At 44.5% G+C, this 26851-nt stretch overlaps 1 protein-coding gene across 1 annotated transcript in view; it reads left to right on the top strand.

Annotated features, from left to right (window-relative positions):
• Cfap61 (cilia and flagella associated protein 61) overlaps positions 1-26851 on the top strand; it is a 295900-nt gene that overhangs the window by 166971 nt on the left and 102078 nt on the right. The window contains exons 19-21 of the mRNA XM_036186271.1: positions 12205-12303; positions 18241-18409; positions 26235-26409. Of these exons, the coding sequence (XP_036042164.1) occupies positions 12205-12303; positions 18241-18409; positions 26235-26409 (443 nt within the window). The remainder of the gene's footprint in view (positions 1-12204; positions 12304-18240; positions 18410-26234; positions 26410-26851) is intronic.

Below are 26851 nucleotides of genomic sequence, written 5' to 3'. Positions count from 1 at the left end.
TCTTATTCTGTAGATCGAAAATGAATTGTTTTTTGGTTGGATTGTAACTTGGGACAGAAACTGGATTATATATGACAACTGGCTCAGTTCAGTATTTGAACCAAGAGGAAGCTTCAAAGCTCTTCTCAAAGCCAAATGTGAAGCAAATGATAATGCCCTCCTGACCCTCTGCAGCCTTCCAACACCATTGAAACCATTGCGTCTGAGCAGTGTGCTCAGCAAATCAATGAGATGCACTGAAAACTGCATCTCCTGCAACCAGCATTGGCCAACAGAAGGGGCCCAGTTTGTCTCCACAATTCCCAGTCACACGTGGCCTGTCAAACACTACAAAAGGTGAATGAGTTGGGCTACCAAGTCTTGCCTCATCCACCATATTCACCTGACCTTCTACCAACCACCACTTCTTCAAGCTTTCTGCATGGTGAGAAGATGTTTTCACAGCCAATGGAATACAGAAAATGCTTGAGGAGTTCCTCAAATCTTGAATCACGTATTTTAACACTATAAGACTAAAAACAGCAACAAAAAAACCCCATCTTATTTCTCATTGGCAAAAATGTATTGATTACAATGGTTCCTATTTCAGTTAATGAAGACGTGTGAGTCCAGTTATAATGATTTAATATTCAGGTCTGAAAACACAGTTCCTTTTTCACAAACGTATTATTTAGTGACCCTCATTATGTCTTCTGAGTAACTGTGATTGGAAGTCTACTTTATGAATCATCCAAATAGTCGCATTACACTGGCTTATTTGCATTTTCTATTTGCTTGGTAAATAGACTTTATTGCTCATCCTGTGCACATACTGTAGTCCAGCTGAACTTCTTACATGCAATACTTTGAATATGTTGGGTTTTCGAAAATCGTTTTTACAAAGGACTGTGGAAATGATCTGCCAGTGGAGGGTGGAGAGACTAGGACTGGGTTTTTGCACTTGCTTTGTTTTCCTGTTCTTCTTGTCCACAGCCTGGTCTGTGGCCCAGTGGCATAGCTGTCACCTGTAAGCTCATTAGATGTGGCAGCCTCAGACTCTGCCCCACAGAATCCCAATTCAATGTATTTTCTCCCACTATTATTCAGAAGAATTTCCTTTTCACTATCTTTTAGTCATAAATTCACTGAGTAATTACTATTTTATTCTATTCCATTATGGCTGTCTCTGTGCTTCTGTGTCTTAGGACATTTTCTTGTATTGCACAATTCCTGTTTCTCTATTAATTTCGAAGCCATCCTAAGTCAATTCCAAGGCAAAACAAATCTTTTGAAGAGCCTAAGATGCGACTAGAAAACTGTAGAAATGACCCATGGGATAATATTGATTGGGAACAGCCCTGAGAGACACCCCAGACCCTTTCTATACTGTGATTCACCAGAGGCTTTGGTAGGCACCTTAAAGCCCATACTGTCCCCTTCTGGTACTAATACAGAGACAAGTTTGCTCAAAAATGACCAGGCCAATCATGATGATGCACATCTTTAATCCCAACACTTAGGAGGCAGAAGTAGGTAATCTCTGAGCTCCAGGCCAGTCAAGGTTACAGAGTGAGATTTTCCCAAAACAAACAAGCAACAACAACAAAGCAGAAACAAAAACAAAAAATACCCATCCATGGTCAGAGCTTCAGACTCCCTGCCCTAGACAGGGATCCCTCATCTGGCTGAGCAAACAGAGGTAAGGGATAGAATAGAACCAGGAAGTTTTATAGCTCTGACTCCAAGTGACCATAACCCTGTTATCAGGTCACACAGTTCCACTCAGTATCCGGCCCAGCTGTGGGCACTGGCAGCAGCCAGCCTAGGGCCAGTGGCTTAATTACACTCTTTATCTTTATGTTTGTCTGGGGACATCTGAAACCTTCAGTGTGGCCTGTCCCTAATTAGGTGACTAATAATAGTCAGTGCTTGCTTGCTGATCTCAGAGCCAACCCCCATGAGCAAACTGATTGTAACTGGGTTGCTGTCACAGGAGCTGAAGGGTGTGTGCTCCCTGGTTGCTTTGTTCACACCAGGGCCCAAGCAGCATGATGACAAGGATGGTGGCATGCTCGTCACCTTCCCTGGAGCCTGGGGAGCAAGGAGCCACTTGAGACAGATGGTGGGGCAGGTCACATCTTGCCCTGTTGTAGTGTTGAAACCACAGAGGGATCACCAGGGATCCATACAAGGCCAGTTGGTTGGCTGGGCATGGGAGGAGCTACAGTGGGGACATCATGCTAAGCAAAGGGGCTCTGCCTCCCACACTCCCCTACACCCTCCAGCAGAATGACTAGACACTGAGTTATCAGTAAAGAATGATCTGGGACACCTGGTCCACAGAGCATGACCAGGCTTCCTCATCAAAGTCCGATATTTAAATGTAATTACTATTAAATAAAAGTATCTTCATTTGTAAAGTTGTTATTTCCGCTCCTTTCAGAAGCATTTCCTGTCTCTTAATACCAAGTGTACACATTCTTGGAACTGTCTTCCCCGCAATGCAATCCTTTTTTGTCAATATTATTCCTTTTTGAGGGCAGGGGTTGGCTTATCATTTTCATAGGTACTTGATGTTTCTTTGGAGTTAAGGGTGCTATGTATAAGATCTATTCTTCATGACTCCATGAAAGTGCAGAGCAGGTGCCCAGGGACTGAGTCCTGAGCTTGGCTTGCTTAATTCTCATCTTCTGCTGTTGGATAATTTAAACATAATAACACCACCCCCTGTCTTGGTTTATGTGCCTTCAAAATGAGCTGAAAACCAAGAACTCTGGGGTGTGGTGTGGGAATAGTCCCAGGAACTGTCTGACCACATGGTGCTTGGACAAGGGAGGGAAGAGAGCGTCCCCTGCCAAGCATCGTTGTCAGTCAGCTCCTGACAAGCTGGGTAACTGAGGCCCCCATCCTGTTAGGCCTGTTGAAGAGAGACAATTAAAAATGGCCCCTCTGTGGGGTGGGGATGCCCTAGTACTATCCACCCACTCTAGTCCCAGTTGATGATTGGTACTCTGTTCTTCCATCATCTTTCTTCAGCTCCCATGTTTAGAGGATGCTCTTTGGCAGACAGAGCCGGGGGAATACTGGTAGCTGGTGAACCATTTGCTGGTGACCAGGTGGGCCAAGACGATGTGGACAGACTCAAATCATGAACTCAAGTATCCCCTGTGTTCCTTATTTCCCTCATTATTTATGTCTCATCAATATTTTGATAGTTGCCCTTTTCAAAGCATCTGAGCACAGACAAAGACAGCCGAAAAGCAAGGGTTCAGCAAAGAGGATTTTGTGCCACCCTTGTGGTCGAAAGAGATTCCCACCTGTCCCCTTTACAAGGTCACAAATTTTTCTAGGATTAAAAAACATGTTTTTTAAATTAAATTTATTTATGTATTTATTTATATTAAGAGATTTTCTATTCATTTTATATATCAACCACAGATTCCCCTGTCCTCCCTCCTCCCACTCCCCAGCCTTCTCTCCGCAACCCACCCCCCATCCTCACCTCCTCCAAGGCAAGGTCTCCCAGGGGGAGTCAGCAGAGCCTGGTACATTCAGTTCTTCTTTATGTCAGAAGTCAAAACTGTGATCTCCTGCCCAGCATCTTCAATATTTCCTAGAGTCTGTGTGAGGTGTAGATCCTCAAGTCTGTCCGGACTGAGTCATAAACCTGCAGATGAATCTGAAGGTCACTCAGTTTTGAAAACAGCTTACTCAGGATGTCTGTGAAAGAGCCAGCACTCTCCGTGGCTGATGCAGCCTGGAAGGACTGGCCACTGCCTGTCGAGTTTCCCTTATCCTGATACAAGCAGAACTACATACAGGTGCTCTGGAGGAAATAAGGAGCTATCAGACTGGGCCCTGTTATCACATGACATTGGATAAACTTTGAAGAGGAGGCACAGAAAGATCCGGGCCTACAAACACAGGCATGCAACACCTCAGTAGAAGTGACAGGTGGAATGCTCACATAGTCCCATCACTGTGACAAAATGCATGAGAAAAATCCCTTGAAAAAGAGGACAGGTTTATTTTTGCTTACAGTTTCAGAGGTTTGAGTCCATGGTCTCTCGGCTTTATCACTTTGAGCCTTTGTGAAGGACAGAATCATGGCAGGGAGCACGTGGTGGCACAGGTGTCCAGGAAGCAAAGAAAAGGAGAAAAGGGCTGTGGTCTGACTCCCAAAAGCTCATTCCTTAGGATCCAGCCAGTCTTCCTTCCTTCTGCTTCCTTCATCCCTCCTCCCTCCCCTCTTCCTGTCTTCACTCCCTCCCACCTGCCACCTCCTTAAGGTATCACCCCTTCCTCTTAGTACCTCAGGTTAGAGAGCCAACTTCAGCATGTGGCCCCTGGGAGACGGTTGCGATCAAAACTGGCAGATGGCAGATGGCTGTCCTCACTGGATGGTGGCACTTCTGTGCACCACCATGTGAAACCCCGACCAGACTAGACCATCTAGTGAGAAAATGGTTCTGAAGACCATATTTATCTCTAACTATAGTACTTAGAAGATAATTCCTTTCAAAGAAATAATCCAGAATTAACAATATAGTGAGGCATTTGGACTTAAAAAAAACAAAACCACAAAACCTTTGAATTTCCCTATTTTGTTTTAACAATATGTGATGGAGAAAATGCTGCGAATCACTTCCTAGACCTGGGGTTTGTGTTGTGTGATCTTTCTATAAGCACCAGACTGTAGAAGCTCCAGACTATACTTCTGCATACATGAGGCATTTGGGTGGGGGCGCCAAGGGCTATAGAAATATAGTTTCTGGGCCCCCAGTTCCTGGTGTTATAATTCAATGAGGCTGGAGTGGATTCCAGGAATACATGTGTTTGACAGACTGCAGATAATTCTGCAGTGCAGCTGGGTTTAGGAACCATTTGTGTAGACATTCCCTCAAAGTTGACAGATATATCTAGAAGGGAACGATTTCCCCACTATAATTGTTCATTGTAGGTAAACTAGTTTATGGGCTTGTTTTCTAAACTGCATTTTCTAATTCTCAGGAAATAATATAACTTCTAACTTACATCATTACTTTAGTGCCTACCAAGCCTAATTATCATGCCGTCATTGACATTATGTAGCTGAAGTCATTATCCAGGTCCCAGTATTTACATATAAATTGGACCTAGTAGAAAGCATTTTGCAAAGCCACATGCTGAACCGATCACCAGTTAAGAATGGAGCCCAAGAAGTAACTGCCAAGCATGAGGAAGCCAGCCCATATGGTGTTAATAAAACCTTGCTAATGGCTACTACTGCCCAAAATATGAACTTTTCTTCATCATCAGAAGTGATATCATTGGTTCTTCTAGTCCCATCATGCTTTGCTTCTGGTCATGTGAACCTGATTGTTTTGTGCCTTATGTTTTGCATTTCTTGGGTACAGAGCTTTTCCCATCTGTCTTATAGTTGTCATCTTGGTATTCATAGCTAGTACCTATTTAATGTATTTAAAGCATATATGTAAGAAACCATTATTAAGCATTCCTTAGAAAAGAAAAAGAAAAACTCATGCTCAGTGCATTTTAATCTGTTTTGCTGGAACCCCCATTTTACTCTCGTCATTTTCCAAACATGAATGTTTTTTTTTTTTTTTTTCAGTTAGGATTCATGAGTTATCTTTGAGCACAGGTACATGAGCATTTCATCTAACATCCTGAATCTCCAGATGTTCCCCACAGACCATGACTTTGGCCATCATGTCCCTTCCCTGACGGATCCATGAGGACTCCAGAGGGCACTCTGGTCACTCCTGGACGATACTGGGTTCAGAGGAGGCTTGTGGGAACAGCCTGCTGTCTCTTCTCCAGGTTCCATCATAGTTGCTGCAGGGACTAGTGAGAACAGGAAGTTCTGGCTCACCGTGCGAGATAGACTGAGGGAGGGTTGTCCCCAAAACTGGAGAGTAGGGTCAGTGGAAAGTTTTAACCTCTGTGCCACCCCCACAAACCCTCACCCTCTTCTGTATGTTTTCTAAGTCCTCCCCTCGGTCCTATCTGGCTTTCTTTGGTCTCCCCCGACAGTCAGAATTTGCCATTACTGACCGCTCTGTGGCTATGGATGCAGCCTTTGGTATCTTTATTAGCTGAACAAAAATGAAACTAGTACCTTGAGATGTATCAAAAAGTCTCTCACAGTCTAAACATACAAATAACACACACACACACACACACACACACACACACACACACACACACGAACCATTAAAACGAGTTAATTTTTTTTTTTCAGGGAAAAACTGGTAGATTTTCTTAATCTGCCCTTTGCTTATAATAAATCTTTGCTTGACTTGTTTTCAATGCATTTGTCTTCTAATTGTGGAAATTCACAATTATCCCCAACCTTTACCTCCCATCTGTAGCATTTAACCATTAATTGCTTGCTATTATCTTACATCTTTAAGACTGAGTTAGATCTGAGTTGTTCTTTGACTGGTAAATAGTCAGTCCGGTTTCATATCTATGTTGAGCTAGGATTTATTGTCATCTGGAAAATATTTTTGTCACTGTCTTGGACAATTCTGAAAGCAGAGGTTTTAGTAAATTAAATTGAAACATTTAGATGGATGTGAGGTAATTATTTTTTCCTCTACATTATCTATTTGTTCGAATAGAAGCATTAATAAAGCCAGTTAATTAAATCACTCAGTTTGGCTGGCTGCCTATGTCATGCCACACACACAAAATCAGCAAAAAATATAAAAATTAATGAGTGAATTACTAGTAGATTTATAAGCAATGTGAAAAGTTTTATGTGTCCTTTTCCTGCTCACAGTAAATTGGTGGTGTGTTCCTCTTTATTTGCGGGATAAGGATGTTTAGACCTAATTTTGTAGCTGTCCTTCTGAAACTTGGAATGAAACACAATACCTTTTACTTATTTCCCTGGATACTCTAATCCCTCCCTGCTTTACAAGTATCTTTGAGCTGTTTCCTCCCTTTGTATCCACAGCAACGTGAAATCCCCACTGGAATTATTTGCTGCGAAAATGCAGGTGCACTTGTTTAATGTTTCAGTGGCCTGAGCACTTTACTTGAACTCCCCCCCCCACACACACACACACACAATATGGTGACCTTTGATTTGGGAGCAGAGGGCTCACAGTGCTGTTAGATATTGTTGATATACATGAAGCCAACACCATTAAATTTGAGACCAAGGTTTTATCTAGGACTCTGCTGTTTGTGCCATTTCCTGCGGGGCTTGCTCAAAGCCAAGCTGTACCCAGTGACCTGCTGTTCTGTCTGCAGGAACTCTCTGAATATTTAGACATAAGCAAATGTGAACGGTGAAACATTCATCTCAATATTTCATCCCCAGCATTATAAACTTTACAATCGAACTAAATCAAATCGAGTATTCAGATGTTGCTGTATCCAGTTGCATAGAAAACTACCATAGCAAAATACAAAGTTGGAGAGAATAAATGAAAATGCTGGCGTGTTTCTATATGCAGGCATAAAAGGGTGGGGAACTGTCAGTGAGCAGTGAGGAGGTTGATATTACAAAGGGCAATGGAAAGTTAGATTAGCCCTTGACCATAAAGATTTACCTATTATGCTAGTGAATCTGGACTTACTATCCTGGCAATGAGATGGTTAATATCCATTGAAAATGTTCTGTCTGAAAATTCTTGGGTACCATCTCCTTTCATCTGCACAGCTCCCCTAAGATCCGTTAGGTTCTGTCACTCCCATTTACAGGTAAAAAGGTTCAATGTTTGCCCGAGGTCAAGAAGTCAGCACTAAAGGTCCAGCTAAGACAGTGTGACTCTCAAGCCCATGCATGCTCTCTACTTCTCAGCTCTATTGCTACCAAGATAGTGTTCAAAGGCCGGACTCTCAAAACCAGAAACCACTGAAATACGATTTAATGTAAAAAGATGTTTCTGGTAGCTATGAGGAAGAGGGGCAGAAGCGAGATGTGTACTAGGACACAATGTTAAGCCCATTTCTTCAGGTGGATGGTCAGTTGTCACAGTGTGTTGTGGGACTGGCAGATGGGGCATTCGAGAATACGGATCAGGTGAAAATGACTGGACACAGTAACTGGCATGGGAAGTGGGAATGAGGACAGTCTAAGATGAACTTCCAGATTCCTAGCACGATTGATGGTGAGTTGGCCATGACTTTGACAGAGAAAGGAGGGATGTGGAAACTGCCAAGAGCTCTGTTTGGCTGCATATTTGATCTGGAATGCCCTGGGGCATCCTAATTTGGACATGCTGAATTTGGGATGGCCCTGGAGCGTTTAGAAATTAGATTTGTAGTTCAGAAGAAACATTAAAGCATAGTCAAGTGCATTATGGGAAATCGGTAAGATGGTGATGGATGAAATCACCTGGGGAAGTGGGCATGAAGCCTGAGAAGCTTGGTGAGAAATAAGTGTACAAATGGGGGAGAGCTAGCTAATAAAAAAGTCATGAAAGACAACTTTGAGGCAGGCGGGGGTGTGGCCACAGCTCCTGAGTGTCACCTGCACAGCTCCCTCTTCTGTCCCGCCTCTCCCTGTGTCCCCTCTGCCTCGATCCTCTGGGCTTAAGACTGTGATGGCACACCCTGTTTTGCTAGTCTCAGCATGACTCTCTATCCCTTCCAGCTCCCATAATCCTGTGCAAGCCTTCCCTTTGTTTCCGGAGACTTTGTGGAGTATGTCATGTATTTTTTTGCCTAAATTCCTGGTTCATAAGGTTCCTCTTTTGTCCTCACCCCATGCTTCCTTCATGAGCTGATGTGAGTCCAAGTCAAGACTGCTATTTGCCCCCTAGGATTCTTTCTGTACGCTGTGCTTAGGGATAGAACTCAGGGCAATGTGTTTCCTAGCGGGGAGAAATAATCACTATGTTTCATGAAAACCCGTGGTTTCCAACTTCCTTTGCTAAGACATGTGGCAGTGGCAGTGGGTTCTGCTAATATAAGCAGAAATGTCACATGGGACTGCCTGATAGGCTCTTTAACACAATGTCCTCCCTGCTGTTAAATAACAGTGGTAGGAAGCCATTGATTTGGAACAGGCTCCTGCACTGGGCCAGCCTAAACCAATGTGAGTTCAGTCACAGTAAAGAAAGGGTTCCGGGCTCTCCAGCCAACTGACTGGGCGTTGTCTAACCTGCAGTCCTCTAAGTTGTTTTCTATATGTCTCTTCTGGTTTTTTTTTTTTTTCTTCCAAATTCTGTCTATTACCATTGTTTTCAGGAACTGCTCTAATTTCTGGGTGCTGCCCAGTTGGCACATCATTTTTTTTTTCTTGGCATACATGAACTATACTTGATATAATTGGCTTGAGGAATTCTGCCTTTTAACACCACATTTCCCTCCTTCTGCCCATAATATTAATGTGATGGGTGGAGGGAGCCCCAGCTACCATAGATCTAGGCTGACTTTGAGACTAGATCCACTCATGAAGAAGCAGAGAAATGGGGCCGTATTCCCATCAACTCCCAGGAGCCATCTTCATCAGCACTGGATTGGCATACTGGGTCATCATAAGAGATCAGTTGGTGTGGGCCTTTGACAAGGAGACCAGGGCTCATTGGCAGACAGACCCCTGCCTTTGGAATGGAAGATGTTCTTGTAGATGCAGGAAGGAAAGATTGGAAGCCGATGTCATCTGTGTGCTTTCCTTATGATGCAGGAGACATGCTAAGTGGAGACTGAGGACCGGAGAATGGGCAAGGGCAGGGCAGGACTTGAAGACTAGCTAAAAGGCCAGGGCAGCCACAGGAAGAATGCAAGAGGAATTTCACTGTAACAGAAGAAAAGAAAAAAACGCTGTTTCTTCTAAAGAAACACAATTCAAGAAATCTCACCTGTTTGCAAAAGTCTGTACTAGGTCATTGTAGGTGATGTTGGAGAAGAGGAAGAAGGAAGAACAAATGGAGAAGAGGAGAAAACAACGAAATCATCTCCTGCCTTTTTGGAATATTCTTTTATATTTTGAGAAAAATTTTAATTGTAGGATAATTCAGGATAACATAATGTGATTATTTGGCAATTTAAAAGTCATTTGATCCCTGTAGTTAGATATTTCAGATTACTCATACCAAAGGGATGGTTTTTGTAGTAAAAGATAAAGCTGCATAATCATTAAGCCTTCTGTCTTCATGGAGATGTAAAAAGGACCTGGATGTAGCTCTTACTAGTACACTATAAAGTACATTTTGATCACAGAAGATCCAGAACCAGAGTAAACTTTAACTGTTTGTGGGTATAAACACATGATTATCATTTGTGTTTTCCATGGGACAGTTATAAACCCAGGGCCTGTCATCTGTGTGTTTTTGCAGACTGACATCCTAAGTAGGCAGGGTTAACCATGGCCTTATGTTATTTGAAGATAGTCAGATTTTTTTATTCCTATTGTTAGAGGATAAGACATGCTTGGTTTTCTCTGTATTAAGTAGGAATATTCTTTCTTACATGGTAGCCATCCTTAGAGACTTCAGAGCAAAACCTTTCATTGCATTTAGCTGCTTTCAAATGTCAGCTGAACCTATTGCACAGCACCCACAAGTGCTTCCCCCACCCCATCCTCAACCCTGCGTCATCACCCAGAGTCCTGTCTTTAGAACTACTTAGCAGACTGCCAGGAAACTGGTAGCATTTGCAGTTGGAAAATCTCCAACCTTCTCTTGAGAGAGGAAGGCAGGTGTTTTCCTCTGGCCCAGTGAAGGCCTTCTTTTTGGCATTTGAGTGCTGGAAAGGGGCCGTGTAAACCAAGAAGAGATTTTTAGGGGACAAACATCCTTCTCATTAGTGAGGCTCCTGTGATAAGATCTCACCCATAATAGTTTGCTGACTACGGGGAGGGCACATTGCAACAGGAGTATCTGAAATACTGAAAGGCATCTAGAGAGTGAGCCCTAAGCATGTGAGTTCATGGAACCTTCTATGGGTGCTGGGCAGTCTCCTGAAGCCTACCTGCAAGGAGGGGCAACAGCCCAGTAGAGGGAATGCTGCCCGGAGTTGGAAAGCAGAAATTGCTTCACTGACCCCTGCTGCTTTGGAACATCATGACCTTAACCGAAGTACTTACCTTTGACACCATTTAGTTTCCTTCACATGAAATACACATAGCCCGTGATTATCTCCAAAGCCCTGGTGGAGATTGTTTTGAAGATGAATCCCTGTGATAATGCCTTCAGGCTTGAAAAGCATGATGCAAATATAGAGCAGTTGGCTTTTAGGTTTGGTTCGGTTTATTGAGAAAGACTATAAGTAGTAGCCCAGACTGGTCTGGAATTTATGATTCTTCTTGTCTCTGCCTCCCAAGATCTGGAATTATAGTTATATGCTGCCCTGTCGAGTGACAACCCTCTAGAATATTCTGCAAGGTGACACTCTGGTACTCCGATATGGGTAACTATATAAGTCTGAAAGTGAGGCTGGTGTTGAACTGTGGGAATTAGATGATCCTGGAAAGCCTCTGAGCAATTTTCATCTCCAGGACAACACAGCCTGCATAGAGATGGGATTTTCCTTGAGCTTTACATCCTTATAGTCAGCCAGTGTCAGCAGAAAACTCCTGGGAGAAAAGTGTCACTGCACTGAGCACACACAGGCTTCATTCCCTAAACAACACAGTATACCATCTACTATTTATTTTGTGTAGGTTGTAAGTAATTCTGAGATGACGTATTTAGGTGGTAGTGTGTACCTTATGTGTGGATGTCACAGCATCGAGAATCAGGGACATAAGCCACTCTATAGGCGAAGGTTAGGTGAGAACATTAGAGGCAGACAGTGGTCTTACATGGTCTTAGAAAAACCACTGTGCCTCAGTTCCACCTGAGGAAAATACAGCTAATAATATTCCTGACATAATGATGTTGCCCCGAGGACTCCAGGGGAAAATACATTCAAAGGGTGTATGGGTCGGGATGACACTCAAACTTGCTATTAGTTTATGCATAATTATCTCCCATCTCCCAACTTGGGGGTTTTATTTTACTTTGGGAGAAGCAATTTTTAAAAAGTCAAAGTCTCTGCCATACACTTGCATAGCCGCTACAATTTTCTACAGTTAGCCATTTCTACACCACCTTCCTGTTTTGTTGTGAAGGTTCTCTTGGAAGAGGTGTGTGAAAAGAGTTTCTACCTCCAAAGAAAAGGCCAAGAGTTGAATGATACATGAAGTAAAGTTCAACTGAATCACAGTACATTTTCATTCAATCTATTTAACTTTTTTAAAAATTTGAACTCTTTATTTCTTTTCAGCTCTCACCTGAAGTTTAATAATCTCACCCTGATTTCAACTCATGGACTCCCAGGAAAAAAACTTTTGGGCAGCGAACAAAGGAAGTTCCTAGCAAGCGAGTATGATTCATTTTCCTTCCTAATTCATGTGCAGTCTTTTTTATGTTAAATAATAGATTTCAAAGGGGAAAGTGCAGGGCCTTTCTCCTAGAGTAGGCATTAATTGGGAAACACAAGTTCAAACCCGTCAGAGAGTGTCTTAGTTAGGGTTCCTGTGGCTGGGATAAAAAAAACATGACCAAAGCAACTTGGGGAGGAAAGGGTTTATTTGGCTCACACTTCCATATCACGTTCACCACTGAAAGAAGTCAAGACAGGAACTCAAACAGGTTAGGAACCTGGAGGCAGGAGCTGATGCAGAGGCCATGGAGGGGTGCTGCTTACTGGCTTGCTCCTCATGGCTTGCTCAGCCTGCTTTCCTCTAACCACCATCCTAGGAATGGCACCACCCATTATGGGCTGGGCCCTCCATCAGTCACTAATTGAGAAAATGCTCTACAGCCAGATCTTGTGGAGGCGTCTTTTCAACTGAGGCTCCCTCCTTTCAGCTGACTCCAGCTTGGGTCAAGTTAACAGAAGACTGGCAGGACAGGGCTAGCATTTCATCCTCAAGCTTCCCTGTCCCTGGAGCCCAGCTGCCTCTACATTGGAGTCTGAGAAACAGGACATAGAAACTGTGGCCATCAGTCTACCCTACAGGCATCAACTTAGAGTGTGAACCTCTCTCCCACCCTACCAAACCATAGGTACCTGGAGCTAGCTTGGAACGGTCCTCACCAGGCCAGGAAAGCTTTGCTCTTCTTGTCCCAGCAGAACCACTGTCTGACACCTGTTCTTAGAAATAGCATTTCCTTATCACACAGCTTCCACTGATTTCAGTTTCTGGTAGCAAAACCCAGGCTCTCTGCTGGAGAAACAGTCTCCCCATGTTCAAAGTGAAGAGGAAGGAAGGGAAATCACCCCTTTCCAGAGCTGTAGAGGCACTGCAGAATCTTTGATGAAGAGACTCACTTTCCTTCTGAAGAAACACTTGTTTTACCCTTGCTAGGGAACCCTCCCTTCTTTACCAGCAGAACCAGGCCCATTTTCAGTGAACTCCCTTCCTACTCTGTAGAGTTCTGTTGCTGTTGTTGGTAGTGGTAGGTCTCCAACCTGGAGACTTGAGTATACTAGGCAAGTACCTCACTGTAAGCTATCAACCCCACCTTTATTAGATCATGCACTTTGACACACACACACACACACACACACACACACACACACACACACACACACAAGAGTATGTGGGGTGAGCTGGTGTGTGTGCTGATCAGGAACCATTCCTACCACTATAGTCTAGACAAGGACTTAGATTTTCTTGGTTGTGAAAAATATATGCTTAGTAAAGTATGCTGAATTTTTAACTAAAATAAGCATAACATCAAGTCCTGGCCGGAAAGGGAGGGTAGACCCTTGGACATCTCTTTCCCTTTCTCGTTTTCTTTTGTAATTTTTCAAAGATTTATTTTATGTGTATGATGTTTTACCTATATGTATGTCTGTGCACCATGTGTGTTCCTACTGAGGTCGAAAGAAGGCACTGGATCCCCTGAAAGTGGAGTTACCAGGGGTTGTGAGCCCCCATATGGGTGCCGGGAACTTAACCCAGGGCCTTGGCCAGTGCACCAGCACTCTCACCTGCTAAGCCAATCCTTTGGTCTTGCTCTCCCCTTTTGTAAATGACATGATTCCCAAGAAATGTGGATGTAAGTCAGTCATCTTGGTGGAAAGTTCTGAAGGTTGAGTGTGACATAGTGAGAACCATGTGTCTGATTTTCTTCAGGTGTGACACACATAGGCAGCAAGAGAGGATACATGGAGTAATCAGCTATCCTTACCTCCACCCTTGTCTCTCTGCCTCTTAACACAGTCCCCAGAACAACACACACACACACACACACACACACACACACACACAAATGTGACACAGATGTTATCAGCTCCTTGCCACCTGGAACTCTACTTGTCCAGTAGAGTAACTACAAACCACCCAGGGTTGTTTCCATTTAAAATAATTCAAATTAGATGAGTTGGAAATTTCAGCTCTCCACTTACATTTGCCCCATTGGCTCAAACAGCTAGCATAGCTAGCTCCAGAATGCTCTTGTCATCACAGAATGTTCTAGAATGCATGAAAGGTCTGTCCTTTTTCACTGACTGTATCCATCTTAGTTAAGGTTTATATTGCTGTGAAGAGACACTGTAACCACAGCAACTCTTGTAAAGGAAAACATTTAATTGGGTGGTTTACAGTTCAGGTTAATCCATTATCATCATGGTGTGACATGGTGTGACGCAGGCATGCATGGTGCTGGAGAAGATGAGTTCTACATCTTGACCGGAGGGCAACAGGAAGTGGTCCAGGACACTGGGCATGGCTTGAGCATATATGAGACCTCAAAGTCTGCCCCTCCACCCCCCAGCAACACACTTCCTCCAACAAGGCCATACCTATTGCAACAAAGCCACACCTCCTAATAGTACCACTTCCTATGAGCTTATGGGGGGGCCATTACATTCAAACTACCACAGTATCTTTTACTATTTCTGCTCAGTTCTTTCCAGATTAGCAATCTTAGTGTGCCCCAAACACATCAGGAAAACCTTTACTGTTCTTTTTCTTAAATGTCCCCTTTCCCACAGTCTACCCTGACTATCCCATTCATTTCCAACCAACCAACACACCCAACTAAACTTTGCTCTATTTTTTTTTTCTGGCTCATGAAATCCTCCTAAATACTACATAATTTTCTTTGTAAGATGGCATCTATTGTCTCCATCCCAAATCCTGCTCTCCACTAGAGCAGGAATTTTATAATGTAGAATAAATGAAAATCACCTCAGAAGAAGCAGCAAATACCCTCTCCATGAAGGACGAGACCCAACAGCCAGACCCAGCTGGGTGGGAACCCTCACATCATGATGCTCAGGAACCAGAGGCTGAACCCGGAACAGGATGCTGTTTTTCAAATGGTCCTCAGTAAGGAACTTGTCTGGGATCCTGGTGTTCAATAATAATAAGTGCAAATAACATACATAAATCTAATAATTCAAATTCCTTCTTCTCAACATGAACCGTGAACTTGTCTTTAGTGCTTTACCTCATTATTGTTGTGGATATTTTTTATAAATAGCCATTTTTGCCTTCTCACACACACACCCTGCCCCCCCACCCTCTGGTTGAGGTGCTAACGATGTACCTAAGAGGCAGCTGGAAGAAGGTGTGGGAGGGAAGAGAAACAGGAAGCAGGAGAAAGCCACTAATTGGGCAATCAACCCTGAATAATTGAAAGTTAATTGCAGTGGTCCTTCTTCCCAGTGTGTCACAGCTAGTCCCCAGCAAACCTCAAAGTTTCTTCCCACCTCTGAAGAATTCTGGCTCTTTGAGGCAAGAGCCTGCTCAGACCTGACGTTTGTTTCTATGGGGTGGCTTCTGTTTGTGCACCTAAGGACTTGGGCTGTTTCTTACTACCAGGTTTTGGGCCTGTACGATGTTGACAAAGAAGTCCACACCTTGTACGCTGTATACGTTATATGTCCATGCCGTCTTCAAATTCCCCCATCATGGTTTTGTTTGTTTAGTGAGACAGGGTCTCACTGTGGATCCCAGGCTGACCTCAAATGTTCATTCTCTGCCTCCACCTTCTGAGTGCTGGGGTGAAGGCCTGTGCTACCACGCCCAGCTGTTTATCCCGATTTTTCTATCAAGACAACTTTCCATTTTTCTTTTTCGTTTTGTGCATGCCAGGCAATCGCTCTACCACCAAACTACACCCGCAGTTCCCCCTCACATGATGTTCGAGTCGGTACCAAGCTTGCTCATGAAGGATGAACTCACCTGTGTAATTTCTCTGCTCCCTTGTCTTTCTCCAGAGGGCCCAGGTGATGGCGTGACGCTATGGAACTATCTCTGATGTGTTGAAGTCTTTAGGCTTGTCATGCTAGCTAACAAAACAATTGGAGACTCTTGCAATAGATAGTTTAACTCATCTGATGGAGACGTTACAGACAGTCCAGAGGGGTAGTAGTATCCAAAATGGGGAGTGGGAGCGAGCTTACACAATGGCATTTTAAATAGAGAAAGCTAACAGACAGTGCGGCATCAGCCAGAGTCTTCACCACTCCCTTCTGAGTCTCAGTAAATCTTTAAAACTGAGTGTTCCCAAGCGTCAGCTCCCACCGGACAGAGGTTCAGATTCCAACTCTGAAATGTGCATTCTGACATTGCCAACAGTACTACCCCACTGTCATTAGAAACAGCATTGTCTTAGCTGCCCACAAATCTCCCCAGAGAGCTTTTATCTTTGGGCAAATCCTCCTAAGACTAATCTCTAGACACTAACTATATTTAATTTTTTCTCATCTTGGATGGCTTACAGTAGGGACTACATAGCAAATACAAACAAGCCTTTGTGTGTTTCCTGTGACTGTGTGGAAACAGGGAAGTTTCATATATTCCTGTGAAACTATCAATGGTGGAGAGAGAGAGAGAGAGAGAGAGAGAGAGAGAGAGAGAGAGAGAGAGAGAGAATTTCATCTCACTATCCATTATTTTCCTGTGACAGGCCAGCCCCTTATTTTCCTTTTTTATTAAGAAGAAATTTTCTTGTTTTTAAGTGTTGTTTCATGGAGAAACACAAAGCCTAGCACTCCCATCTCTTTTCACAGGCCCCGTTAACGGGGTCTAATGTGCATCCATTACGAGAATTCTCTTTGTGTACTCAGACAAGACTCATGTGTGGATCAAAAAGAAAAAATGTCCCCCCATTACCACTTCAGAACCCTGTTTGCCTTCAGAGGGAGTAAACAGGATTATGTATCATTAATATTATTTAGAATAAGAGGCCTCACATATGCATTGCGCTTGACGAAACAGCGTCTCCTACATTCTCGTGTCCATTTTTCACAGAGGTGGAGGCACATAGGATGGGCTCATCATCCTATACTGAGAAGCAGGAAAACAGGAATACAGGGTCCCTGGGGTCCAGGCTTATTGGTAAAAGAAGAAAGATACAGACCTTGGCACAGTTCTTTCCAGAAAAGACAAGTTACCCTAACTATAAACAAGTTACCCGCTGTTCTACCGCTGCAGAGCCTGTCTGCAGGTCGGGGCCATTCAAATGTCACCTATAGAAGTGACATCTTAGAGAAAATTCTGCAGAACTCCCCGCAAGGGAGAAAAACTCTCTAAATAAACCCAAGTCACAAGCATCCTATTCAGTCACTTTACAGCAGTGTTCAGTGAAACAGAACCAGAAAAGGGGAAGGATGAAAGGAAGGGAGGAAGGGAGGGAGGGAGAGAGGGAAGGAGGGGGAGAGAGAGAGAGAGAGAGAGAGAGAGAGAGAATGGAAGCCTATTTGACCCCCATTACCCCATAACTTCAGCACACTCACCCACCCTAGGCTGATATATGTAAAAGTACTGGCGCCCCATAAATCACCTCTGCCCTATTTACTGGGCTCCAAATCTCCAGGCATTGTGCCTGCTGTGAACTTCCTGACATTTTCTGTAAATGGGTTTTGTCACTGGGGCACAAGGAATGAGTGAGTCCTTTACATCAAATCCACATGTTTTGGCATCTGATGTCTGCCTTTAGGGGTCCCCCATAGTGCCATATTCCTCCTCCTCCGCTCCTTGAAGCCTCTGGCCAGTAGGACAATTTAACAGTTCAAATAGGGACAGAAGGGACCTAAGTGATCTCACGTACACAGTCACACACCCTTCCCTTGCGGACCAGCCTAAGCCAGGTGGAACAATTTAGCTTTAATAGGAGGATGTCAATTTGTGACTAAGTGTTTCATAAGGAAAAAATAAAATCTCTAAGTCTTGGTCCCGGTAAATTCACAGCGAGAGCACAGACCCAGCTCACTAGGGGACTTGAACCAGCTCGCCAGATGTCTAATTAATGCCCGCTGTCAGCTGCTCAAATGTCACTGATGGAGCTTCTCTCTTCGCAGCCACTGTTTTAATGATAAAGATTATGCACTGATGTCTCTGTGCTCCTGGGTCAACGTTGTGGTTGGTAGAATGACGGGCATAGACCGAGCAGCCAAGCGCGTTGTGGTTTCCAAGAGCGAGACTGTGTTCTACGACCACCTCATTCTCTGTACCGGGCAGCAGTACCAGGTAAGGCTGTGCACTGGGGGCACTGCTGGCGCATGCGAAGATGGCAATGTGCTCACTGGGGCGCACACGCTCTGAGTAAAGAGCGTCCTCTCTCCCTGCACAGCTGCCACTCTATATTCATAAACGTGCTCTTCAAGGCCTGCACACATGACCAGAACGGTGTCTGCAGACCCTCCCAGGAAAGCCATTCCAAGAAAAACATTCTGTTGAGGGGGGAAAAAAAAATCACAGCTAGTTGGAGAAATGTCATTCCTGAAGCTGTTGTCCCAATGTCTAACACTTATGGATCATCATAGCAGACTCCAGACCCAACCAGGCATGCATTTGTGCTAAATTAATTTATGCCTCAAGAGGCTAGCATTTGGCTGGGGCGATGTGCTCACGCAAAAGTATTTCAAACATGTGCACCTTCTGTCAACCCTTATTTTATTTTGTCTCTCAGTTATAAAACTAGGAAATCAGATTGACTAGTTTCCCAGTGACCATGCTTTCTGCGTGAATGCTCCAGCCGCGTTGGACTAAAGCCTTGCTGGCTAGAACTGAAGCTGCTCCCTGCCTGAGGACCACAGACCTTGGGACTCCCACACTGCCTTGCGGTGTTCTCTTGTGTGGTGCACAGAACTAAGGCATCTTTCCAGTAAACGGGTTTCCTTTAGAACTTAAGGATGGGGTCAGAAACCCTCTCCCCTGTGCTGTGGGTTTGGCCAGGGAATGTGTGTGGTTCCTTTGCATTTCAAAGGCAGGGAGGAGGTGGCACAGAGGGTCCCACAGGTCCTCAGTCTACCTATGTTTTGCATGTGCTGAGTAGCCTGGGCATCACCGAATGGATGGATGTCTTCAGCTTTGGCTGTACTTTGAGACCTCCTGGGGTGCTTTCAAAACATATTCACACCTGTGTCCCCAGGAATTGCTTCAATTATGCTGCTAGGTGGGGCTGGTCATCAGTGTTTTTACTGTGCTCCCCAGATGACTCAAAGCCAAGGTGGAGAACCACTTCAGCTTTCTTGGCATTGAGTCCCTTATCTGCACCCTTACAGCAATACTTTCCGAACTCCTTGGTCACACACTAGCCCTGAGCATCCGTTTAAGATTCAAGCTCTGTGCAGGGAGCTTCAGAGTAGTGTAGCCTGAGATATGAGTGTCTAGCAAGCTCCCCAGGGAGGCCAATGCTGCTGTGAATGGACTGCAATTTGAGTGGCTTGGATCGATCTCCTAAAAAAAAAAAAAAAAAAGGCTTTTAAGTTTTAAAAAATAAGCCTATTCTTGAAGGGTAAAAAAAAAAAAAAAAAAAAAAAAAAAACGTCTTTCTGGTTAAAGAAAAAAGTAAGTGGGAAGACACCTCCTTCTGCTATTTAAGGATTCCTACTTTTCACTAAATGAGAATGAAATACAGTGTGCCCTGTTAGCCTGCCCCTCACCTGCCCACTGGTTGCAGCCACTGCCTGCCATCCCACACTTTGGAACTGGAGCAGAGGACTCAGCCAGCTGTCCAGAGCCTCGGGCATCTGCCCATGTGTGCCCAGCTGCCTCTGCAGCTTTAGTCCGCAGCACATTAAGCTCTTGCCCTTTTTACAACAGGAAAAATGAAATGAAGAAGTGATAAAGGGGAGTTCCAATTTAATTTTTCCAGAAGGACATAAAAATCAAAGGTACATAGAATGATAGAGAAAGGGCAGCCGAATTCATTGGGGAATCTCCAGTTCTTAGGTCTTTTCCTACATCCTTCACTCCAGCTCTGCCATGGATTTGTCCCAGATTTGTAAGCCAAATTAAAACGATGACAGTAGAGCTTCAACTCAAAGCAAGAAGACATTTCATACAATGTAATTCCAGCCCTTAGCTCTAGTCAGCACACCTCAGTCTGACGCACTCTGCAGTGTTTTCAATATCTAAATGTACACCATTTAAATTTTTTATTCAGAGAATCTGACCACAGAGAAAAACCCTGAGCTGTATTGCAGAACAGAGGGTGAGGAGGGCTGGGTTCTCACCTAGCCTACACTTACTAACAAGGCCCTTTTCTGAACTCCCCAGTTTGAAACATTCCTCCTCTCTTTCAGCCATGACTCTGAGAGTTCCTAATAACATCTTTATGAAACCTTTGACCCTGTTCCATCAAGGTCTTACATTGCTGTGACCTCTCCTTCTGGAAGAAGACTTAGCTAGCTTGTTTTTTAACTCCCTCTACCTCTGTTATCTACCTCTTCAATCAATTTAAAAATATTTTTATGTTATGTGTGTGTGTGTGTGTGTGTGTGTGTGTGTGTGCGCGCGCGCGCACAGGTGTCTGCAGAGACCAGAAGAGGGCATTAGATCACCAGGTGCTAGAGTAACAGGTGTCTGTGGACCACCCAGTATGAGTTCAGGAATGATGTTGGCGCTGAGAACCAGACTTGGATCCTCTAGAAGAGGAACAAGTACTCTTAGCTGCTGAGCCATCTCTTTAGCCTATTTTTATTGGTGAGCACATGCCAGCTTTGAACACCACTCCCAGCTTGCTTCCTAGTGAAGTCACAGAGCCCTATGCTTCATGGACAGTATGGAGAAGTCAGGGGATGCCTTCTCTTGCCCAGATTTGGGCAACCTCATTGAAAGAGGAAGGACAAAACTTGTCCAAGTCAAATGAGTCTGGCCCTGGCCAGGAAAACAAACAAACAAGCAGAAACCAAAAGGAAACGAAAGCATGGGCTGCTGAAGAGGTGGTGACCACCAGAAGCCAGCAGGTGGAGAGACAAGTAAGAAACCAAGCTGCAGGGGTAGGCCGGGTGTGGCTCTAAAACATGGCGTCTACAGAAGGACTACGCCATCCAGACTGGGTGAGCAACAAAGTGTGGCTGAGGGAATAACATGAAATTTGTGGGCAAATGGATGGAACTAGAAAATATCATCCTGAGTGAGGTAACCCAGTCCCAGAAAGACACACACAGTGTGTATCCACTCATAAGTGGATGGTACCTGTAAAGTAATGGAGAATCAGGCCACAATCTACCACCCCAGAGAGGCTCAAAGAGGGACATATGGACTTCCCTGGGAAGAGGAAGTAGATGAGATCTCCTGGGTAAACTGGGGGGGGGGGGGCAATAAGGGAAAAAATAAAGAAAAAAAAAAGAGTTGGGTCCAAACAGATCAGGAGGGAGGAATGTACACACCAGGTCCCTCCCCGGAACAGACCTGAGAGGGTCACCTCTGTGTCAGAAGCGAGCTCCAGGGACGGTGGAAGGGAAAGAGGACATGCTCATGGGAGACATGGAGTCTGTGTCTCATCTCTGGACAGGCTCATGGCAAGAATTTAAGATTGCTAGCAGAAAACTCTCCTTTCCCCAGAAAAGGATTGCCCACGTGATTGATTCCAAGCAAAATCAGTCTTTTTATTTTTCATTTAGTTACATTCTGGCAAATGTCAGTGAGTGAAGGCATTTCTCATTGTTTTGTGGGAACGGTGGGGGGCAGCAATGAACAAATTTCAGAAGAAAAATAGCAGATTGTCAGATGCTCCCCCTAAAAGGATAAAAAGAATGGAGGCATAAACCATCTCCTGTCTGGCACTAAAGGACAGACAGAAGCAGAGCTAAGGACACAGAATTCTGCAGGAGTGTGGTGGTTTGAGAACTACACGTCCACCTAAGTCCCAGGAGCCATTCTTCCATGCAAGACATTGGGGAAGGACCTCTTGTGGGGGTTTTGGTGGTGGTTGTTGTTGTTGTTGTGCTTTATCTTGTACTCCATAATCGACGGAATTCAGAGTTTTACAATCGTTAAGGGACACAGGTGACAGCTCCATGGATGATTTCAAACAGCTGTGTAAATAATTTAAATTTTGAACATATCTACCAAACAGAAAATTAATAACCCTCAATTTAAAGTGATGTAATAAAGATCGGGGAATTGATGGAAAAGAGGTGTGGTTAAGGAGGAGCAGACGTTGGCTGCAAGCCCCGAAGCCCAATGGGAGCATTTTGGTGGTGAAGTCTCTCAGTTGAGAGGAACTGAGCCAAAGTCTGCTGAGGAACAGCACAAAGGAATTCACCCACCAAACCCTGGATGAGGTAGAAGGAGAGAGAAGAAAGGACACAGTGGTGAAAGTATGAACCGGAACGACATCGGGGAAATACCAGTGATGGCCAAAGATGTCATGGCGGAAGACACAGAAAAATGCAAGTGTTGGCCAAGGATGTCATGGTTTCACTCTACCCTGACCTAAGACCCAGACCAGGTTCACACTAAACTTGAAATAGGAGAAAAGCGTTCAACCAAAATGACTTTTTTTTTTTTTTTAAATAAAAAGACAGCTAAGGGGCTGGACAGAGAGCTTGGTGGTTAAGAGCACTTGCTGCTCTTGCAGAAGACCTGAGTTCAGTTCCCAGCACTTATATCAGGTGGCTCACAACCACCTGTAACTCCAGCTCCAGGAGACCCAGTGCTGTCCTCTGGCCTCCAAGGGTATCAGCACACATGTGGCATACACTCACACAGACATACACACTTACACATAAATGAAAGTGACAATAAATCAGTTTTGAAAAGATAGTTAAAAGTGCCCAGTGAGGGGGCCAGTGAGATGACTCAGTGGATACAGGCACTTGCTACCAAGACTGACAGCCTGATTGACCCCTGGAACCCACATGATGGAAGGAGAAATCTGACTCCTGAAAGCCGTTGTCTGATCTCTACAAGTCCACCATGGTAGGCATGGTGGGAAAAAAAAGAAATTTTAAAAGCTTGAGAGAGTTGGCTAAGTGGTTGAAAGTACTTCCAGGGTACCTGAGTTGGATTCCCAGGACCCATGTTGAGTAGCTCACAACTACCTATAGCTCTAGCTCCAAGGGATCAACGTTTCTGGCTTCCATGGGCACCAGCACTCACATGCACATACCCCCTCCCCCCCACATCTACAAATGTAAAAGATAAATATAAAACATTAAAATATTTTGATGGAAAAAAACACAGAGATTATTGAAGCAAATCCACAAAAAGCACTAGAAATATTCAGTAAAGGGAACTCGGAGAAAGAAAAGTATTAACAGTAACAGGGGGTGAAATTCGTGATGCCAGTGTAGACAGCAGCCCCAAACTTCTTCCCTGCTGAACATGATTACATGAAAGGGTACATCACAAAAACAGAAAGTCCTGGTGATTTTATTCACTTCTGAGAATTACACTGAGGAAGAGAAGAACAAACAGGTCCTGCAGAGGCTGGAAGTCACTGAGATGCTTAGCCATGGGGATGAACTGGAAGCCACTGAGATGCTTAGCCGTGGGGATGAACTGGAAGTCACTGAGATGCTTAGCCATGGGGATGAACTGGAAGCCACTGAGATGCTTAGCCGTGGGGATGAACTGGAAGTCACTGAGATGCTTAGCCGTGGGGATGAACTGGAAGTCACTGAGATGCTTAGCCGTGGGGATGAACTGGAAGTCACTGAGATGCTTAGCCGTGGGGATGAACTGGAAGTCACTGAGATGCTTAGCCGTGGGGATGAACTGGAAGTCACTGAGATGCTTAGCCGTGGGGATGAACTGGAAGCCACTGAGATGCTTAGCCGTGGGGATGAACTGGAAGTCACTGAGATGCTTAGCCGTGGGGATGAACTGGAAGTCACTGAGATGCTTAGCCGTGGGGATGAACTGGAAGTCACTGAGATGCTTAGCCGTGGGGATGAACTGGAAGCCACTGAGATGCTTAGCCGTGGGGATGAACTGGAAGTCACTGAGATGCTTAGCCGTGGGGATGAACTGGAAGTCACTGAGATGCTTAGCCGTGGGGATGAACTGGAAGCCACTGAGATGCTTAGCCGTGGGGATGAACTGGAAGTCACTGAGATGCTTAGCCGTGGGGATGAACTGGAAGCCACTGAGATGCTTAGCCGTGGGGATGAACTGGAAGCCACTGAGATGCTTAGCTGTGGGGATGAACTGGAAGTCACTGAGATGCTTAGCTGTGGGGATGAACTGGAAGCCACTGAGATGCTTAGCCGTGGGGATGAACTGGAAGCCACTGAGATGCATAGCTATGGGGATTGACAAGATGACCAGCCAGTTCTCAGACCCTCTTAGGGTTTCTGTAGAGAAAAGAACTTAGGTTCATACCTCATGGCCCAGATTTAAGACGTCTACCCAGAAAGAACAAACACTGTGCTTTCTCATAGTCTGAAAGTTTGCTTCCAGAAGGAATGCTCACGCCTGGAAGATGAGTGTGACTGACCCTGGCATCCTCATCAGGGTGGTAACAATCCTATTACCTATGAGTGTTCCCTATGAGACAACCAGGGTAGCTGATGGGACCCTCGCAGTTACTGTCACGCACTTTCCCCGCTTTATAAAGCGACTACGTCAGGACTAGGGGAGGAGAGGGTGAAGTACATGATTCGTCCGAGGTCTTGTATTGCAGGCAAGCTTCTGTGCCACTGTCTTTGTAGAATGCTTCACAACTCATTGTTTAGGTCTTCCATTGTGAATCTGCCACATGGGCCACAGTGATCTTCCATGGAAGGCCCAGTTTTCTATCTCAGTACCCTGGGCTGCCTCTTTGTCCACACACTTCCCACCTGGCAGCCAGAGTGAAGGGCCAGCATAGTGGTCTACTGAGCAATCTCAAGCAACCATGCCACGTTATTTGGCATTGACAGCAGTGTTTGTTTGGTTTTAATTTGAATCAGAAATAAAAAGTGAAGAGTCTACATGCAAACCCAAGGCTTTGACATTTCTTGAGAGATTAGATCTGGCCATCGTGAGCCTGTGCTGTTGCTGCAGTGGCTGGGTGGGGCTGAGCAATGGCTGAAACTCCTTAGCTAAGGCACAAGGCTTCTGGTTGCCAGAGTATCCTCAACAAGAAGGACCAGTGTTGGCCATCATTCTTTATTGTGATTTAATTGTTATTTTTCTTATTGCAGAGGACAATTTCTGTTCCCATTTATGCTGTGTCAACATCAAGAGAACAGAAATCATATAAGGGGAAGCTCTGTGTGTGTGTGTGTGTGTGTGTGTGAGAGAGAGAGAGAGAGAGAGAGAGAGAGAGAGAGAGAGAGAGAGAGAGGAGAGAATCTCTCTCCTGATAAACACTATCTTCCATATTTTCTATGGCCCCTCTGTAGACTTGAACTTTAGCACCTGAAGTAATGGCTCCTACAGATAGCTTTACCTATATATAGCTGTATCTGCTAGATCCAGAGCGCCCCAGCCCTCGTAAGGCATTTTTTCCCCTGCTCCTGGGCAGGCCCCTATAGCTACCCAGTAAGAGCAGAATCTTGTGTGGGGACACTTCTGGAGACCCAGGACTAAGCTAGAGAGGAGTGTGATGCTCCTTTCTCAAGACCTTTTCCCCGGAAATGCAGTTGCCACAGTAGGAGATGCCTAAGTCATAAGTGGGTATTCCAGACCACAGGGAGCAGCAGCTTTCAGAAAGCTGATGGCAACTTGCTAGCTTAGGATACCCTGCATGTTTCTTGGAGGAAAGAAAAAGGACTGACCCTTATGTCCAGATGAGTCCACCCTCAGAGCTTCCAGCCAAGGCCCTTGTAGCACAGAAAGAAGCTGCCCTTGACTTGTCTGGATCACTGACCTACAAGAACAGTATGGCTCAGAATGCAATAAGTGGCTGGTTTCTGCAAGTGAGTTTTAAAATACCTGGTAACATAGCATTGGGTAACCTGAACAATTCATTCCAAGAGTTGCCTCAAAGTGGTCATTCTGCCTGTTTATTTGTGTATTTCTCTCCCTCTCTATTAAAAACTAAATTAACTATATCTGGGGACAGAAAAGGCCACACCACAGTGTGGATATAGACTTGATTTTTCTTCCAACCATGTCTCTCTGTGATGCGCCTCAGGTCCCGTGCCCCACGGGGGCTAGCATGGACCAACATCTGACAAACAGAGAGGTTCTGGAGAGCAGCAAGCTGAGGTACACTGGGAAAGTCCCTCACAACCTTTTCATTCTCAACAACGAGGAAGACTGTGTTAAGGCACTCATTTGGATGAGGAGCAACGCCATCCTCACAGAAGGTAAAGTTACTGTAACTGCAGCCTTTCAGAATAGCATTTTATTTTTATAATGAGTCTCATTCTTCATCTAGTTCCAGTATATAATTAGTGTCTAATTAATTCCAACCAAATCATTCATCTGTCATGCTTTGTTTTCCAGATTAATTTACAACTTGTTGTCATTTTTGGATACCCAGAATGTTTTCTGAGGGAAAGAAAAAGGCTTGAGATAGTTTAATTATCTATAATTATTTTATTACACAAAATGAATATCCGAAGAGCAAAGCATGGCTAAAATCATTAACTAATTAAAGAATAATTTAATAAGCAAACATGTTTAGCAATTATATGGAAAATATGTCTCCCTTTGTGAAGCTGAAAAGACCCAGGAGGAGGAAGAAAGGCGAGCGTTGGAAGGGCCCTTTTCTTCTTTGCCGGAGTCATTGTTCCCTCCTTTACTGTT

This window comes from Onychomys torridus, chromosome 4 (assembly GCF_903995425.1).
Source record: "Onychomys torridus chromosome 4, mOncTor1.1, whole genome shotgun sequence".
Taxonomy (NCBI): domain Eukaryota; kingdom Metazoa; phylum Chordata; class Mammalia; order Rodentia; family Cricetidae; genus Onychomys; species Onychomys torridus.
The sequence above is the reverse complement of the archived record's forward strand: the minus strand, read 5'-3'. Positions and strand labels throughout refer to the sequence as shown.